Genomic DNA, 21,330 nt, shown 5'->3' on the forward strand with positions numbered 1-21,330 from the left:
GCTTTTTTATCCTGCACTACCATGAGCTTATGTAACGAAATTGCGTTCTTATCTGTACTGTAAAGTTCACATTTGAATAACAATAAAAAGGAAGTCTAAGTCTAGTCTAAGTCTAAGTTATGAGTTAAGCAATTAATTTTACTTTGGAAAGAAACAAACATTGGACACTGACTGAAATTATAAAATACAGTTTTCAAAATCTTCAACCCAAGACAATTGACTATACATTTGAAACTTTTGTGACACTTTTTGATCATTTTATTGAAATGAAATTTTGTTAAACAACATATTATAATTCAAGTGAAATTAAAGTGTACATTTTATTTAATTTAAAAAAAAATTTTTTTTTTAATTATTTATTGTTTTTACTGATTGTCAAATCTTAAAAATTTTAAATTTAAGAAATAAAATAAAAATAAAAGTTTGTTGAGCGTAAACAAGTTTTGTTGTACAGTGCAGTGACAATATTCCATCCATTGTGATGCAAAAACAATACAATACAATTGTGTGGAACTGGTTTAGAGAAAGATATAATAATATAATATAACATAATGATTTAAACAATTTATGTAAATTACAGCTGTCAAATTATATTTTTATATCTGATTACCGTATTTTTCGGACTATAAGTCGCAGTTTTTTTCATAGTTTGGCCGGGCTCCAGTGTGACTTATATATGTTTTTTTTCCTTCTTTATTATGTATTTTCGGCAGGTGCGACTTATACTCCGGTGCGACTTATACTCCGAAAAATACGGTAATCACTTTTGAATTGTAATTAATCACAATAATTGTTAGCTTAAAAAATACCCCAATATTTTGATGTATGATGATATATTATTGTGTTTTATTATTAGAGATGATTAAAGTGTAAATATATGTCATTGCATACAGTACATGTATTTTAGTAATAAGAAAATATAAGGCATTTTATCAACACATATTATTTCCACACTTTCGGGGCCACAAAAATGTATGTGGCGGGCCAGATCTGGCCCCCGGGCCTTGAGTTAAATAATTAATGTAAATTAGAGCTGTCAAATTATATTTTGAAATCGGATTAATCACTTTTGAATTGTGGTTAATCACCGTAAATAATTGATTTGATTATTCATGATTATTGTGGCCAAACAGCTACATTTTTGTTTCATCTGACATGGACATGGACAAAGATAAGACCTTCTGGAGGAAAGTTCTGTGGTCAGATGAAACAAAAATGTAGATGTTTGGCCTCAATACCCAGCAATATGTTTGGAGGAGAAAAGGTGAGGCCTTTAATCCCAGGAACACCATACCTACCATCAACCATGGTGGTGGTAGTATTATGCTCTGGGCCGGTTTTGCTGCCAATGGAACTGGTGCTTTACAGAGAGTAAATGGGACAATGAAGATCATCAGCCCGGAGGTTGGGTCTTGGGCGCAGTTGGGTGTTCCAACAGAACAATGACCCCCAAACAGACGTCAAAAGTGGTAAAGTGATGGCTAAATCAGGCTAGAATTAAGGTTTTAGAATGGCCTTCCTAAAGTCCTGACTTAAACGTGTGGACAATGCTGAAGAAACAAGTCCAATTTCAGAAAACCAACACATTTAGCTGAACTGCACCAATTTTGTCAAAAGGAGTGGTCAAAAATTCAACCAAAAGCGCCTTATTGCACTGAAACTTGCCAAGGAACTTGTAACCAAATATTAACATTGCTGTATGTCTACTTGTATGTATGTGCTCCAATCACTCTATCGGTAGGTTGTGAGTTCAAACCCCAGCCGAGTCATACCAAAGACTATAAAAATGGGAGCCATTACCTCCCTGCTTGGCACTCAGCATCAAGGGTTGGAATTGGGGGTTAAATCACCAAAAATTATTCCCGGGCGTGGCCACCGCTGCTGCCCACTGCTCCGCTCTCCTCCCAGGGGGTGAACAAGGGGATGGGTCAAATGCAGAGGACACATTTCACCACACCTAGTGTGTGTGTGTGTGTGTGTGTGTGTGTGTGTGTGTGTGTGTGTGTGTGTGTGTGTGTGTGTGTGTGTGTGTGTGTGTGTGTGTGTGTGTGTGTGACAATCATTGGTACTTTTACTTTATCTTTAACTTATCACAAAAAAAGTTGTAGAAATGATTGGAAACTCAAGACAGCCATGACATTATGTTCTTCACAAGTTTATGCAAACTTTTGACCACGACTATATTTTATTATCAGACTTTCCCCACACAAACATTTTTTCAAGTATATGCCTAATTATAGTAATGTCTTTGCTCCAAACTTGGTAACAGTTTTATCCATAAAGTGCCATCGGGGCTTCTACTGAAGCAACATAATAAAATCATTTGGGTTATTATTGTGCGTTGATGCAGTGGTGATTAATCACATGCAGTACCTCGTTAGATGAGACCCAAAAAGGCAGTTATTAAATGATATGGTTTATTAAGGTAATGAATAAATAACAGTCCCAGATGTGCATGAAAGTGCAGAAGTTAATTCACATGAGTGGATTATTTGAGTCCGTGCTGGGTCTCTTTGTGCCTCCTCAGGTCCACTTTCCTCTGGAAGCCTTTCCCGCACAGCTCACAGCCGAAAGGTTTGAATCCCGTGTGCTTCCTGCTGTGCGTGATCAGGTTGGAGCTCTGGCTGAAGGCCTTCCCGCACACTTGGCACTTGTGCGGCTTCTCGCCTGCAAAGCGGATGCGGGTTGGGGGTTTGAGTCGGCGGGTCGCCATGACAACGCGCGCGCTGCAGCTGCGCGTCTCTCACCTGTGTGGATGAAGGTGTGCTTTTTCATGTCCGACTTTTGGTGGAACCTCTTGCCGCAGTACTGGCACGGGTACGGCCGCGTGTCCGAGTGGATGAGCAGGTGCGTGGACAGTGTGGAGGAGCGCTTGAAGCTTTTGCCGCAGATGTTGCAGCTGAAGGTCCTCTCCTGCGCACAAGAAGATCACGCGGCTTTCACGCGCCATCCACCCCACGAGCATAGGCGCCAATCTACATTTCTGCAAGTGGGTGCTCGGTGTGTATGTCATACTTGCCAACCATGAGACCTCCAATTTCGGGAGGTGGGGCGTGGTTAAGAGGGGAGGAGTATATTGACAGCTAGAATTCACCAAGTCAAGTATTTCATATATATATATATATGTGTGTATGTATATATGTATGTATATATATATGTATGTATATATATATGTGTATATGTATATGTATGTATATATATATATATGTATATATATATATATATATATATATATATATATATGTATGTGTATATATATGTATGTATATATATATATGTATGTATATATATATGTATGTGTATATATATATGTATGTATATATATGTATGTATGTATATATGTATATATATGTATGTATATATATGTATATGTATATATATGTGTATATATAAATATATATATATATGTGTATACTCAGTGGCCTAGTGGTTAGAGTGTCCGCCCTGAGATCGGTAGGTTGTGAGTTCAAACCCCGGCCGAGTCATACCAAAGACTATAAAAATGGGACCCCTTACCTCCCTGCTTGGCACTCAGCATCAAGGGTTGGAATTGGGGGTTAAATCACCAAAAATGATTCCCGGGCGCGGCAACCGCTGCTGCCCACTGCTCCCCTCACCTCCCAGGGGGTGATCAAGGGTGATGGGTCAAATGCAGAGAATAATCTCGCCACACCTAGAGTGTGTGTGTGACAATCATTGGTACTTTAACTTTAACTTTTATATATATATATATATGTATATATATATATATATATATATATGTATATATATATATATATATATATATATATATATGTGTATATATATATATATATATATATATATATATATATATATATATATACCGTATATATATATATATACTGTATATACCGTATATATATATATATATATATATATATACATCCTGGAAATATGCAAACAAAACTGTGTTTAGATCATTGATACTTCAAACTTGCATAAATATAACATGAATATAACATAACTTGGCTTCTGAGAGCTTCAAAATGTAATGAATAAAATGCTAAAGTTGTTGATAAACAAGCAATTATTTTAATAATTTAATATGGTCATTTTAAATGAATTATTATGATAATTTAAAATGAATTATTTCAAATATGTTTATTTTAATGTACCGGTATAATTCTATGGCTGGATGTAATAAGGAGTCAGAAAAAATACAAATAAAAATACAATTAATTTGGATGTTTTTAGCAAACTATAGTAAAAATGTATTTTTTTTTTTTAAATTAATAAATATATTTGTTTTTAGGGAAGATAAACATAATAATACAATTTATCTCTAGTCTGGATGATTTAGTTCTTGTCACCCTGTTGTCCTCACTCAGGTCCGCATGGAGCTGGAGGGGGCGTGGCCTCCAGCTCCGGCTGAAAATCGGGAGATTTTCGGGAGAATATTTGTCCCGGGAGGTTTTCGGGTGAGGCGCTGAATTTCGGGAGTCTCCCGGAAAATTCGGGAGGGTTGGCAAGTATAGTGTATGTATTAGTGTTGCCCCGATACCAATATTTTGGTACCGGTACCAAAAGTTTTTCTGTACTTTTTGAGTCATACCAAAGACTATAAAAACCGGACCCATTACCTCCCTGCTTGGCACTCTGCATCAAGGGTTGGAATTGGGGGTTAAATCACCAAAAATGATTCGCGGGCGTGGCCACCGCTGCTGCTCACTGCTCCCCTCACCTCCCAGGGGGTGATCAGGGGTGATAGGTCAAATGCAAAGAATAATTTCGCCACATCTAGTGTGTGTGTGACAATCATTGGTACTTTAACTTTAAATAAAGGGGACCACAAAAAATGTCATTATTGGCTTTATTTTAACAAAAAAAATCTAAGGGTACATTAAACTGATATTTAGAGATGTCCGATAATATCGGCCGATAAATGCGTTAAAATGTAATATCGGAAATTATCGGTATCTGTTTTTTTTAATTATCGGTATCGTTTTTTTTTTGTTTTTTTTAAAAAATTAAATCAACATAAAAAACACAAGATACACCCCCCCCCCAAAAAAAACAAAAAAACCTTCCCCTCATTAACACAAAAGGGTTGTTTCTTTCTGTTATTAGTATTGTGGTTCCTACATTATATATCAATATATATCAATACAGTCTGCAAGGGATACAGTCCGTAAGCACACATGATTGTGCGTGCTGCTGGTCCACTAATAGTACTAACCTTTAACAGTTAATTTTACTCATTTTCATTAATTACTAGTTTTTATGTAATTGTTTTTATATTGCTGTTCTTTCTTTTTTATTCAAGATTTTTTTTTTTTATTTATTTATCTTATTTTATTATTTTTTTTAAAAAGTACCCTTTCTTCACCATACCTAGTTGTCCAAATTAGGCATAATAATGTGTTAATTCCACAATTGCATACATCGGTTGATATCGGTAATTAAAGACTTGGACAATATCGGATATCGGCAAAATGCCATTATTGGACATCCCTACTTATATTTATTATTGCAATTTTGTCCTTAAATAGAACAGTAAACATACTAGACAACTAAGTACATTTGTATGTAACCTATTTTTATGGGCTTGCCTCTTTGTGATGTTAAAAGCTGTTATACAGTAATATGCCTTGAGCTCTTATTTTGAAGGCGCAAAGAGGGGAAGTGGTGGCACGGTGTCGTGGAGCGGAGGTTTTGAAAGAAAGAAAATAAAGTGGTCCTCGTGTAAAACTGGAGCCTCCGTGTTTGTTATTTTGTAGTTTGATACAGTATAGGCGACATATATAAACCCTCGGTTACATTGGTGGCAGCGGTGGGATACGAACCCACGCCTCCGAAGACACTGGAGCCTCAATCCAGTTATACAGTATATGCCTTGAGCTCTTATTTTGAAAGCGCAAAGAGCGGAAGTGGTGACACGTTGTAAAGTAACCGAGGGTTTATATATGTCGCCTATACTGTATCAAACTACAAAATAACAAACACGGAGGCTCCAGTTTTACACGAGGACCACTTTATTTTCTTTCTTTCAAAACCTCCGCTCAGACAACAACGTGTCACCACTTCCCCTCTTTGCGCCTTCAAAATAAGAGCTCAAGGAATATACTGTATAACAGCTTTTAACAGGAACTTAACATCACAAAGAGGCAAGCCCATAAAAATAGGTTACACAAACAAAGACTCCTAATTTAGCTGCTGACGTATGTTACTAACATATTGTGTCATTTATCATTCTATTATTTTGTAAGTGGTAGAAAATTAATTATTAATCTACTTGTTCATTTACTGTTAATATGTTGCTTACTTTCTCTTTTAACATGTTCTATGTAATAATCACTTATTCTTCTGTTGTTTGATACTGTACATTCGTTTTGGATGATACCACAAATTTGGGTATCAATCCGATACCAAGTTATTACAGGATCATACATTGGTCATATTCAAAGTCATATTTCCTGAGTTATAATACACATTTGAAAAAAACGAAAGAAGATTTTGTGATGTTAAAAAATATCGATGTAATCATAGTAGTATCAACTAGGTACCTATTGTACGTGGTATCATTACAGTGGATGTTAGGTGTAGATCCACCTATGGCGTTTGTTTATATTGCAGTGCCCGGGAAGAGTTGGTGCTGCAGGGGATTCTGGGAATTTGTTCTGTAGTGTTTATGTTGTGTTGGGGTGCAAATATCCATCCATTTTCTACCGCTTGTCCCTTTTGGGGTCACGGGGGGTGCTGGAGCCTATATCAGCTGCATTCGGGCGGAAGGCGGGGTACACCCTGGACAAGTCCCAACACAGATAAATCTCCCAAAATGTTGTTTAGTGTGGTTTCACTATATGGCACATGTTTATGACAGTGTTGGCGTTGTTCATACTATAGTGTGACATGTATGGCTGTTGATTAAGTATATGCACTTCATTCGCTCGTGGGTTGTGTGTCCAAAGTCAAGATGGTTGTGTAGTTAGTTCATTATTGGGAACAGTGAAATCTTGGTTAGGCTTGGTTAATTATAGACTATATGATTAGTGACTTTGTTATTACCGGTATGTATAATGTAAATCGGACCAAACTCGCACAAAATTAACAATAACAACAAGATTGATTTTTCAAACACAAACCCCGTTTCCATATGAGTTGGGAAATTGTGTTAGATGTAAATATAAACGAATACAATGATTTGCAAATCATTTTCAACCCATATTCAGTTGAATATGCTACAAAGACAACATATTTGATGTTCAAACTAATAAAAAAAATTTTTTTTGTAAATAATCATTGACTTTAGAATTTGATGCCAGCAACACGTGACAAAGAAGTTGGGAAAGGTGGCAATAAATACTGATAAAGTTGAGGAATGCTCATCAAACACTTATTTGGAACATCCCACAGGTGAACAGTCAAATTGGGAACAGGTGGGTGCCATGATTGGGTATAAAAGAAGATTCCATGAAATGCTCAGTCATTCACAAACAAGGATGGGGCGAGGGTCACCACTTTGTCAACAAATGCGTGAGAAAATTGTTGAACAGTTTAAGAAAAACCTTTCTCAACCAGCTATTGCAAGGAATTTAGGGATTTCACCATCTACGGTCCGTAATATCATCAAAGGGTTCAGAGAATCTAGAGAAATCACTGCACGTAAGCAGCTAAGCCCGTGACCTTCGATCCCTCAGGCTGTACTGCATCAACAAGCGACATCAGTGTGTAAAGGATATCACCACATGGGCTCAGGAACACTTCAGAAACCCACTGTCAGTAACTACAGTTGGTTGCTACATTTGTAAGTGCAAGTTAAAACTCTCCTATGTAAGGCGAAAACTGTTTATCAACAACACCCAGAAACGCCGTCGGCTTCGCTGGGCCTGAGCTCATCTAAGATGGACTGATACAAAGTGGAAAAGTGTTCTGTGGTCTGACGGGTCCACATTTCAAATTGTTTTTGGAAACTGTGGACGTCGTGTCCTCTGGACCAAAGAGGAAAAGAACCATGCGGATTGTTATAGGCGCAAAGTTGAAAAGCCAGCATCTGTGATGGTATGGGGGTGTATTAGTGCCCAAGACATGGGAAACTTACACGTCTGTGAAGGCGCCATTAATGCTGAAAGGTACATACAGGTTTTGGAGCAACATATGTTGCCATCCAAGCAACGTTGCTATGGACGCCCCTGCTTATTTCAGCAAGACAATGCCAAGCCACGTGCTACATCAACGTGGCTTCATAGTAAAAGAGTGCGGGTACTAGACTGGCCTGCCTGTAGTCCAGACCTGTCTCCCATTGAAAATGTGTGGAGCATTATGAAGCCTAAAATACCACAACGGAGACCCCCGGACTGTTGAACAACTTAAGCTGTACATCAAGCAAGAATGGGAAAGAATTCCACCTGAGAAGCTTCAAAAATGTGTCTCCTCAGTTCCCAAACGTTTACTGAGTGTTGTTAAAAGGAAAGGCCATGTAACACAGTGGTGAACATGCCCTTTCCCAACTACTTTGGCACGTGTTGCAGCCATGAAATTCGAAGTTAATTATTATTTGCAAAAAAAAAATAAAGTTTATGAGTTTGAACATCAAATATGTTGTCTTTGTAGTGCATTCAATTGAATATGGGTTGAAAAGGATTTGCAAATCATTGTATTCCGTTTATATTTACATCTAACACAATTTCCCAACTCATATGGAAACGGGGTTTGTAATAGTTTAAAGATTGAAAGTAGCCGTCAATCCCACGTGGGTGCTCGGGGCCCCTAAGCAGCCACGGGATCGGCGCCTATGCCCACGTGGCGTTCTCGCGGGCTTACCTGCGAGTGGACCGCCCCGTGCTGGTCCAGGCTCACGGCGTGGCCGAAGGTTTTGCCGCAAACCCCGCACTCAAAAGGACGAGTCCCGCTGTGGGAGCGCCTCACGTGCACCTCCAGGCCGTGGGACGTGGAGAACACCTCGAGTGCACAAATTCACCATCTCATTATTTGTCTGAAGGCCATGAATGGACTTATTAGTTGCTCCTCACCTTGTAACACTTGATGCACTTATAGCTCATGGAGCCATCCACGCTCGTGAAATCCTCTTCAGTCTTCACGTCACACCCCCGCTGCCCCCCTTTTACGTCCACAAACTTCTGGATCCTGCACATTGGTTGCACCTGGACTGCAGCAGGAGTGGCCCTCTGCGCGTAAAGTGCGGGGGCCCCGCTCCCCGGGCCTCTGCAGGGAGGGAGGTGCAGATACGGACTCTGGACCGCACGCCCCAGGCCAGAACCGGGGTAGGAGGTCCAGGCATAAGCTGCCATGGTGTTGAAGTGATGATGCATGCCGTCTTCTGAGTCTGCGCGGGAAACGTCAGCAAACGTGAGTACATCGTCCCTTAATTAATGAATGTGAATGATTAGAGCATCATCAATATGATAGAATCACACGTCCAAATAGTTCAAGTCAACACACTATATAATATATTTTAATAAGTGTGTTAGTTGATTCCAAACATACAATTACTATACACTTAAATATAATATAAATATGTTTATATTTTAATAATATGGTGTAAGTTGATTCCAAACAATTACTATACACTTAAATATAATATAAATATGTTTATATTTTAATAAGTGATATGGTGTTAATTGATTCCAAACAATTACACTTAAATATAATATAAATATGTTTTTTTAATAAGTGATATGTGTTAGTTGATTCCAAACATAAAATTACTATACACTTAAATATAAATATGTTTATATATTATTAAGTGATATGGTGTTAGTTGATTCCGAACACACAATTACTATACACTTAAATACAATATAAATATGTTTATATTTTAATAAATGATATGGTGTTAATTGATTCCAAACATATAATTACTACTTGAGTATAATATAAATATGTTTATATATTATTAAGTGATATGGTGTTAGTTGATTCCTAACATACAATTACTTTATACTTAAATATAATATAAATGTTTATATTTTAATAAGTAATATGGTGTTAGTTGATTCCAAACATATAATTACTACTTAAATATAACATAAATATGTTTATATTTTAATAAGTGATATGGTGTTAGTTGATTCCGAACATACAATTACTATACACTTAAATATAAATATGTTTATATTTTAATAAGTGATATGGTGTTTGTTGATTCCAAACATATAATTACTACTTAAATATAATATAAATATGTTTATATTTTAATAAGTGACATGGTGTTAGTTGATTCCAAACATACAATTACTTTATACTTAAATATAATATAAATGTTTATATTTTAATAAGTAATATGGTGTTAGTTGATTCCGAACACACAATTACTATACACTTAAATATAATATAAATATGTTTATATTTTAATAAGTGATATGGTGTTAGTTGATTCCAAACATATAATTACTACTTAAATATAACATACATATGTTTATATTTTAATAAGTGATATGGTGTTAGTTGATTCCAAACATATAATTACTACTTAAATATAACATAAATATGTTTATATTGTAATAAGTGATATGGTGTTAGTTGATTCCAAACATACAATTACAGTATACTTAAATATAATATAAATGTTTATATTTTAATAAGTAATATGGTGTTAGTTGATTCTGAACACACAATTACTATACACTTAATTATAATATAAATATGTTTATATTTTAATAAGTGATATGGTGTTAATTGATTCCAAACATATAATTACTACTTAAGTATAATATAAATATGTTTATATTTTAATAAATGATATGGTGTTAATTGATTCCAGACATATAATTACTACTTAAGTATAATATAAATATGTTTATATTTTAATAAATTATATGGTGTTAATTGATTCCAAACATATAATTACTATTTAAATATAACATAAATATGTTTACATTTTAATAAGTGTTATGGTGTTAGTTGATTCCAAACATACAATTACTTTATACTTAAATATAATATAAATGTTTATATTTTAATAAGTAATATGGTGTTAGTTGATTCTGAACACACAATTACTATACACTTAATTATAATATAAATATGTCTATATTTTAATAAGTGATATGGTGTTAATTGATTCCAAACATATAATTACTACTTGAGTATAATATAAATATGTTTATATTTTAATAAATGATATGGTGTTAATTGATTCCAAACATATAATTACTACTAAAATATAATATAAATATGTTTATATTTTAATAAATGATATGGTGTTAATTGATTCCAAACATATAATTACTACTTAAGTATAATATAAATATGTTTATATTTTAATAAATGATATGGAATTAATTGATTCCAAACATATAATTACTACTTAAGTATAATATAAATATGTTTATATTTTAATAAATGATATGGTGTTAATTGATTCCAAACATATAATTACTACTTAAGTATAATATAAATATGTTTATATTTTAATAAATGATATGGTGTTAATTGATTCCAAACATATAATTACTACTTAAGTATAATATAAATATGTTTATATTTTAATAAATGATATGGAATTAATTGATTCCAAACATATAATTACTACTTAAGTATAATATAAATATGTTTATATTTTAATAAATGATATGGTGTTAATTGATTCCAAACATATAATTACTATTTAAATATAACATAAATGTGTTTATATTTTAATAAGTGATATGGTGTTAGTTGATTCCAAATATACAATTACAGTATACTTAAATATAATATAAATGTTTATATTTTAATAAGTAATATGGTGTTAGTTGATTCTGAACACACAATTACTATACACTTAAATATAATATAAATATGTTTATATTTTAATAAGTGACATGGTGTTAGTTGATTCCAAACATATAATTACTACTTAAATATAATATAAATATGTTTATATTTTAATAAGTGACATGGTGTTAGTTGATTCCAAACATATAATTACTACTTAAATATAACATAAATATGTTTATATTTTAATAAGTGTTATGGTGTTAGTTGATTCCAAACATACAATTACTTTATACTTAAATATAATATAAATGATTATATTTTAATAAATGATATGGTGTTAATTGATTCCAAACATATAATTACTACTTAAGTATAATATAAATATGTTTATATTTTAATAAATGATATGGTGTTAATTGATTCCAAACATATAATTACTACTTAAGTATAATATAAATATGTTTATATTTTAATAAATGATATGGTGTTAATTGATTCCAAACATATAATTACTACTTAAGTATAATATAAAGATGTTTATATTTTAATAAATGATATGGTGTTAATTGATTCCAAACATATAATTACTATTTAAATATAACATAAATATGTTTACATTTTAATAAGTGTTATGGTGTTAATTGATTCCAAACATACAATTACTACTTAAATATAATATAAATATGTTTATAATTTAATAAGTGATATGGTGTTAGTTAATTCCGAACATACATTTATTATACACTTAAATATAATATAAATATGACATATTTACAGTTTACAGCATGTCCAAAAAGGAGTAGGAAGAGGCAGAGTTTATTTAATCCTATACCCATTTTTCACACATTTGTTATAACACAATTAATAAATGCATAAATCAGTAAATAAATAAATAGACAAATGAGTAAGTAAGTAAACACATATCAAATACAGAAAGTTATCATAAAAATGTTTTGATTTGAATAAGATGATCTCATTGTTGATCAGGTTCAAGATATTTATCATACACACTGAAAAATGTTGGGTTGAAAAATAACCCAATTTTAACACAACTGCTGGTTCAGAAAAGGACGAACCACTTATTTGAGTTATTTTAACTCAACATTTTGGGTTAATTTTTTCAACCCAACTTTTGCGTTGAATTATTTAACCAAAAAGTTGAGTTATGATAACCTATTGTTGGGTTATTCCCAACCAAACTATTGGGTTGAATTATTTAACCCAAAAGTTGAGTTATGCTAGCTCAATGTTGGGTGATTGTAAATAATATTAATGAGATTAATCCATAATAAAATTTCCTTCAAGAAAAAAGTTGATTTTTAATAATAATTTAAAAAAAAAAGCCTTTTACCCAAAAATGCGTTACTTGTTGAAAAACAACCCAAAAAGGGTTCATCATTTTGAAAACCCAGAATTTGAGTTAAAATAATACCCTTATAACCCCAAAAATGGATTGCTTTTCTTAAAAACAACTCCAAAATGTAACCCAACACGAGCAACTCATAAATTGGGTCATCAAAATAACCCAGCGTATTTTAGTGTGCAATTCTTCTTGTAAATACTTTAAGTTTGAACAGTTTCTTAAAGTGAATACAATTCGAATGATTGTTTGATTCCTTTGTTTAATCCATTCCATCATTTCATTCCACATACTGATAGGGTTTAAGTGCTGTACGTGCGTACAGATGTTTTCATTTAAATTTTTCTCCAAATTACATGTCTCCTCTTTAGTTGAGAATTAGAGATGTCCGACAATATCGGCCTGCCGCTATTATTGGCCGATAAATTCGTTAAAATGTAATATCGAAAATTATCGGTATCGGTTTTTTTAATTATCGGTATCGTTTTTGTTTTTTTTGTTTTTTTTTGTTTTTTATTAAATCAACATAAAAAACACAAGATACACTTACAATTAGTGCACCAACCCAAAAAACCTCCCTCCCCCATTTACACTCATTCACACAAAAGGGTTGTTTCTTTCTGTTATTAATATTCTGGTTCCTACATTATATATATAAATAAATGATAAATGGGTTATACTTGTATAGCGCTTTTCTACCTTCAAGGTACTCAAAGCGCTTTGACAGTATTACCACATTCACCCATTCACACACACATTCACACACTGATGATATCAATATATATCAATACAGTCTGCAAGGGATACAGTCCGTAAGCACACATGATTGTGCGTGCTGCTGGTCCACTAATAGTACTAACCTTTAACAGTTAATTTGACTCATTTTCATTAATTACTAGCTTTCTATGTAACTGTTTTTATTTTGTTTTACTTTCTTTTTTATTCAAGAAAATGTTTTTAAATCATTTATCTTATTTTATTTTATTTTTTTTTTTTTTTTTAAAGTACCTTATCTTCACCATACCTGGTTGTCCAAATTAGGCATAATAATGTGTTAATTCCACGACTGCATATATCGGTTGATATTGGTAATTAAAGAGTTGGACAATATCGGGATAAAAAGCCATTATCGGACATCCCTAATTGTTTGATTTCTTTGTTTAATCACTCGTCTTGAGAACTGTGTGGGCATTAAGGGCGCCGCCCTCAACTGGTTCCGGTCGTACCTAACCGACAGGAGTTTTTGTGTAAAAGTAGACAGTTTTATGTCGTCCACAGCTCCTTTACCACATGGGGTCCCCCAGGGTTCAATCCTTGCCCCAATTTTATTTGCGCTTTACCTTCTCCCCCTTGGTTCTATTTTTAGGAAGTACAGTATTGCATTTCATTTTTATGCCGATGATTGCCAGATTTATTTTCCCATGGCACAAAATAACACGGTTCAAAGTCTTATTGACTGCCTGCACGACATCAAAGTCTGGCTTTCAGCTAACTTCCTGAGCCTAAATGAAGACAAAACAGAAGTTATGTTGTTCGGTCCAAGTCGCTCTCCCTCCCCCAACGTTGACCTCGGCACTCTGACCCCGTATCTCAGCGACTCTGTCACAAACCTGGGGGTAAAGTTTGACTCAGATTTTAAATTCGAAAAACAAATCAGCAGCGTCGTTCAAAAAAGCTTTTATCAATTACGCCAAATAGCGAAAGTGAAACCGCTTCTATCAAGACATGATCTTGAGAAATTAATCCACGCTTTTATCTCGACTCGTCTTGATTACTGTAATGCCCTGTATGTTGGCATTAGCCAGGCCTCCCTCGCCCGCCTGCAGCTCGTGCAGAACTCTGCTGCTCGTCTGCTAACACAGACCCGCAGACGTGAGCACATCACCCCTATTTTAGCGTCCCTTCACTGGCTCCCTGTGCGTTACCGAATACATTTTAAACTCCTTTTATTTGTTTTTAAATGTCTAAACAACCTCGCGCCAACCTATCTCTCCGACCTCCTTCAGCCTTACTGCCCCACCCGATCCTTAAGATCAGCCGATCAGCTGCTGTTGACGGTCCCTGACACAAGGCTGAAGCTTAGAGGTGACAGAGCTTTCGCCGTTGCTGCTCCCAAGCTCTGGAACGACCTACCCCTGAGTGTTAGACAAGCCTCCTCTCTTCCTGTTTTTAAATCTCTCTTAAAAACATACTTTTATTCCATGGCTTTTAACACTGAGTGATATCCATCCTGCAATGGCGCCCCATAATACACCTGCTGTGATCCTGTTTTTATGTTTTTATGTTTTTATTAATTCTATTTTAATTATTTATTTTTTATCATGTTCTGTTTGTGTTGTGTTGTGTTTGCTCGGTACTCGTTTTATCTTTTAACCTGCTCATTGTACAGCACTTTGGCTACCCCTGTGGTAAATTTTAAATGTGCTTTATAAATAAAGTTGATTTGATTTGATTTGATTCCATCATTTCATTCCACATACTGATAGGGTTTAAGTGCTGTACGTGCGTACAGATGTTTTCATTTAGATTTTTCTCCAAATTACATGTCTCCTCTTTAGTTGAAAATTAGAGATGTCCGACAATATCGGCCTGCCGCTATTATTGGCCGATAAATGCGTTAAAATGTAATATCAGAATTTATCGGTATCGGGTTTTTTATTATCGGTATCGTTTTTTGTTTTTTTTGTTTTTTTTAATTAAATCAACATAAAAAACACAAAATACCCTTATAATTAGTGCACCAACCCAAAAAACCTCCCTCCCCCATTTATACTCATTCACACAAAAGGGTTGTTTCTTTCTGTTATTAATATTGTGGTTCCTACATTATATATCAATATATATCAATACAGTCTGCAAGGGATACAGTCCGTAAGCACACATGATTGTGCGTGCTGCTGGTCCACTAATAGTACTAACCTTTAACAGTTAATTTGACTCATTTTCATTAATTACTAGTTTCTATGTAACTGTTTTTATTTTGTTTTACTTTCTTTTTTATTCAAGAAAATGTTTTTAATTTATTTATCTTATTTTTTTTTTAAAGTACCTTATCTTCACCATACCTGGTTGTCCAAATTAGGCATAATAATGTGTTAATTCCACGACTGCATATATCGGTTGATATTGGTATCGGTAATTAAAGAGTTGGACAATATCGGGATATCGGCAAAAAGCCATTATCGGACATCCCTAATTGTTTGATTTCTTTGTTTTTTCCATTCCATCATTTCATTCCACATACTGATAGGTTTTAAGTGCTGTACGTGCGTACAGATGTTTTCATTTAGATTTTTCTCCAAATTACATGTCTCCTCTTTAGTTGAGAATTAGAGCTGTCCGACAATATCGGCCTGCCGCTATTATTGGCCGATAAATGCGTTAAAATGTAATATCGAAAATTATCGGAATCGGTTTTTTATTATCGGTATCGGGTTTTTTTTTTTTTTTTTTTTTTTTTTTTTTTTTTTTTTTTTAAATTAAATCAACATAAAAAACACAAGATACACTTACAATTAGTGCACCAACCCAAAAAACCTCCCTCCCCCCACACTCATTCACACAAAAGGGTTGTTTCTTTCTGTTATTAATATTCTGGTCCCTACATTATATATCAATATATATCAATACAGTCTGCAAGGGATACAGTCCGTAAGCACACATGATTGTGCGTGCTGCTGGTCCACTAATAGTACTAACCTTTAACAGTTAATTTTACTCATTTTCATTCATTACTAGTTTCTATGTAACTGTTTTTATATTGTTTTACTTTCTTTTTTATTCAAGAAAATGTTTTTAATTTATTTATCTTATTTAAAAAAAAAAGTACCTTATTTTCACCATACCTGGTTGTCCAAATTAGGCATAATAATGGGTTAATTCCACGACATATATCGGTTGATATCGGTATTTTTAAAATTAAAGAGTTGGACAATATCGGGATAAAAAGCCATTATCGGACATCCCAAATTGTTTGATTTCTTTGTTTAATCCATTCTATCATTTCATTCCACATACTGATAGGGTTTTACGTGCGTACAGATGGTTTCATTTAGATTTTTCTCCAAATTACATGTCTCCTCTTTAGTTGAGAAGAATTGTTGACTCGCAGGTTATATTTTGCTTTCTGCATGAGACTTTAAACTGTTTCTAACTTTTAACCCTTTCTAACTGCTTTTTATCTAACAAATTGTTCTTAGGGTAATTTGTATTTGCTTTTTAAATGTTATTTTTTTAGTCTCTATTTCTTTGTGGTGTACAGCCCTTTGTTCTTCCACTGAGGTTGTTTTTAAAGGGCTTTATAAATCAAGTTGGTATGATATGCATAATTGTATTTTTATTCATAAGCGTGATAGAAAATAATTTTTATATGTTATAAATTCACGTTGCATCATTAGATTATTTAGAAAGTGTATGTAAAAGAGACTTTTAATCATCTCTCTATACACATTTTGACATGCTTTGATACAGACTATTTTATAACGGTTTTGCGTTTTCATGTGGGAATTATATATGCAGTTCAGGAGTTAAAAAAGTGATTCATGCCGTTATAGTTAAAGGCTCCTAAATTAAAAGTGGGTCTGAGACTGAAAGTTGAATGAGACCTGGATAGGAGGACGGGGACGGCGGACCCCACAAATCCCAGTCCGAACCTCGGTCACTGCAGGCTCCGTCGCTCAGCGGGGAGCTGGACGGCAGTGAACCCGGCGACTGGCGCTGTGGCCCCGGGGAGAGTCTGTCAGTGGGCGCGGCCTCCAGGCTGCACTCCACTTGACATTTCGCCTCTGGAAGCAACAGGAGCCTTTTTTAAATAAAAAAAACAAAACTTTCGCCATATGGAACCCCGCGCGTAATTACGCACAAACGAACCAACCTGCGTTGATGTGAGCCAGGAGCGTGTCCAGGCCGATGCAGTCATCGTGCAGGTGTCGGGGTTGATGGTAGCTGTGTGCCCGCTTACTCTTCACCAGGAAAGACCTCGGCATGTTTGCTCGGCTCTGCTTGCTGCGTCTTCTTGATCTCCTCGCAGATTGCACTGAGCCACACGGGGCTGGGACTTGGTTCTACCTCACCATTACGCATGCGCAAAGGGCACGGGGGTGTTACCAGGTGTTGTGTGGCAGGTGGCCAAAAAGCTGCACCCTTCCAAAATGTAAATCAAAATCAGAATCAGAAATACTATAATAATACCCGAGGGGAAATTACAATTTTCAACACAATCCCATTCAAGATCAGACAAACATTACAGGGAGACAGAACAGGATCAAACATTACAGGGAGACAGAACAGGATCGTTGACGGGTCTGCCAACTTCCGGCGCTCCTTACAAAAAAAAAAAGGTGAAAAAGAAAAATATTCAGTCTTAGCCTGGGCCCCTGGAGAGGAGGTCCAGACTGAGGCCAAAGGAAAAAGAAGCCTCATAGCCATAGCACACATAAGCATGTGTGTAAGAGGGAAACATCAAAGAACATTAAAGACACTAAAAGAGCAGAGCTGATGCAACCAGCCATTTCTACATACAGCTACAAAAGTACGACGACAACAACTGTCAGGCTTGTCCCTGACAGTTTGACTGTGTTTTAGTTTTTTCTCTGCGTTTTGTCTTAGTTTTCTGTCCAGCACTTTTATTTTGTCTTTATTTCCTACTTGTCTCCCTGAGTGCTGTGTCCCCTCAGCTGTGGCTGATTGGCACCTGGCCACACCTGGTGTCAATCAGCCAGCTGCTATTTAAACCTGCCTTCCCCTCCAGTCAGTGCTGGATCATTGTCATTTCTACTTGTCGTTGTCAGTGTAGCTGGATGCGGTAGCGGTAAGCTATATTCTGTAGCTGTTTGTAGTCTGCTGTCTTTTTGTTCCTCGTCTTCCAGTTAGACTATATAATAGCAAATTAAAATAGAAATAAAAACATGAAAAACACTAGATCAGGGGTGCTCACACTTTTTCTGCAGGCGAGCTACTTTTCAATTGATCAAGTCGTGGGGATCTACCTCATTCATATATATAATTTATATTTACTTATTTATGAAATATAAGTTTTTGTTAACAAGTTAAAGGTGTTTAATGATAATGCAAGCATGTTTAACACATATAGTTAATGTTGTTAATACATTAAAGGTGTTTAATGATAATACAAGTATGTTTAATACATATAGTTGATATTGTTAACAAGTTAAAGGTGTTTAAAGATAATGCAAGCATGTTTAACACATATAGTTAATATTGTTAACAAGTTAAAGGTGGTTAAAGATAAAAAAGCATGTTTAACACATATAGTTAATATTGTTAACAAGTTAAAGGTGGTTAAAGATAATACAAGCATGTTTAACACATATAGATTCCTTTCTTTCATGAAGACAAGAATAAAAGTTGGTGTATTACCTGATTCTGATGACTTGCATTGATTGGAATCAGACAGTGTTGCTGATAACGTCCGCATTTTCGAATGGAGGAGAAAAAAAGTCCTCCTTTCTGTCCAATACCACATGAAAGTGGTTGGTTTTTGGCATCTTATTTGTCCAGCTTCCGTACTCTTTTGTATACACTTTACAAGAAATACATTGTCGGCAAACTCTGTAGCTTGCTAGCTTGTGCACGCCAGCTTTCTGAGACTCTTATTTTGGTAGCGCAGGCAGGATGAAGCAGAGCTTTTATTGTGCAACTGTGCAGTCGGTCTTTGGAGTTTTGACGACAGGTACGGCGCCAGAGTCTGTTGAAATAAAGTGTTTCTCGCCTTCCAGTCGGTAATTTTAATGAGCTGGCAGCAGCCAGCGTCATCTCAGAAGACCCTCGGGTGCCGTGAATGTCAATCAAGTGACGAAAGTGACATCATAGTGAAGATTTATGATCGCTGATTTTTAGGACTATTTTTTTAATGCCTGGCTGGTGATCGACTGACACACCCTCCGAGATCGACCGGTAGATCGCGATCGACGTAATGAGCACCCCTGCACTAGATAAACAAGGGGTAGGGAACCTATGGCTCTAGGGCAGTGGTTCTTAAAGGGGAACATTATCACAATTTCAGAAGGGTTAAAACCATTAAAAATCAGTTCCCTGTGGCTTATTTTATTTTTCGAAGTTTTTTTCAAAATTTTACCCATCATGCAATATCCCTAAAAAAAAGCTTCAAAGTGCCTGATTTTAACCATCGTTATAAACACCCGTCCATTTTCCTGTGACGTCACACAGTGATGCCAATACAAAACAAACATGGCGGATAGAACAGCAAGTTTATAGCGACATTAGCTCGGATTCAGACTCGGATTTCAGCGGTTTAAGCGATTCAACAGATTATGCATGTATTGAAACGGATGGTTGTAGTGTGGAGGCAGGTAGCGAAAACGAAATTGAAGAAGAAACTGAAGCTATTGAGCCATATCGGTTTGAACCGTATGCAAGCGAAACCGACGAAAACGATACGACAGCCAGCGACACGGGAGAAAGCGAGGACGAATTCGGCGATCGCCTTCTAACCAACGATTGGTATGTGTTTGTTTGGCATTAAAGGAAACTAACAACTATGAACTAGCTTTACAGCATATGAAATACATTTGGCAACAACATGCACTTTGAGAGTGCAGACAGCCCAATTATCATCAATTAATATATTCTGTAGACATACCCTCATCCGCTCTCTTTTCCTGAAAGCTGATCTGTCCAGTCCAGTTGGAAATGCATCTGCTTTGAGTGTCGCAGGATATCCACACATTCTTGCCATCTCTGTCGTAGCATAGCTTTCGTCGGTAAAGTATGTGGAACAAACGTCCAATTTCTTGCCACTTTCGCATCTTTGGGCCACTGGTGCAACTTGAATCTGTCCCTGTTCGTGTTGTTACACCCTCCGACAACACACCGACGAGGCATGATGTCTCCAAGGTACGGAAAACAGTCGAAAAAACGGAAAATAACAGAGCTGATTTGACTCGGTGTTTGTAATGTGTTTGAAAAAATGCAGATTGCTTCCCGATGTCCGAGAGCGAATAATAGAAAGGCGTTTAATTCGCCAAAATTCACCCATTTAGAGTTCGGAAATCGGTTAAAAAAATATATGGTCTTTTTTCTGCAACATCAAGGTATATATTGACGCTTACATAGGTCTGGTGATAATGTTCCCCTTTAACCTGGGTTCGATGGAACCCTTGAGTTCGGCGGAGGTCAAAACACACCCGACTCATCGTGTAAATAGAAACTTCTCCCTATCGGCGTATTATGGATAAGGCAACAGCCGACTGGTTTGCAGGTGTGTAATTTGTTGTGAGTTCATGCACTGTGTTGGTTTTGTTCTTTGAACA

At 35.3% G+C, this 21,330-nt stretch overlaps 1 protein-coding gene across 2 annotated transcripts; it reads right to left on the bottom strand.

Moving 5' to 3' along the window:
- Positions 1-2,132: 2,132 nt before the first annotated feature.
- gfi1aa (growth factor independent 1A transcription repressor a) lies at positions 2,133-18,041 on the bottom strand. Of its 2 annotated transcripts, none has more exons than XM_061941194.2 (6): positions 17,913-18,041; positions 17,692-17,823; positions 8,991-9,304; positions 8,782-8,919; positions 2,748-2,913; positions 2,133-2,667 (listed from the first exon to the last, which is right to left on the bottom strand). In XM_061941194.2, the coding sequence occupies exons 1-6, from the start codon at positions 18,022-18,024 to the stop codon at positions 2,489-2,491; spliced, it is 1,041 nt and encodes a 346-aa protein (XP_061797178.2). In that variant the 5' UTR covers positions 18,025-18,041; the 3' UTR covers positions 2,133-2,488. The 2 variants fall into 2 exon arrangements, with proteins under 2 accessions (XP_061797178.2, XP_061797170.2); XM_061941186.2 differs by having other exon boundaries at positions 17,644-17,823.
- Positions 18,042-21,330: the final 3,289 nt, after the last annotated feature.

The sequence above is a fragment of the Nerophis lumbriciformis genome, linkage group LG03 (assembly GCF_033978685.3).
Source record: "Nerophis lumbriciformis linkage group LG03, RoL_Nlum_v2.1, whole genome shotgun sequence".
NCBI lineage: Eukaryota > Metazoa > Chordata > Actinopteri > Syngnathiformes > Syngnathidae > Nerophis > Nerophis lumbriciformis.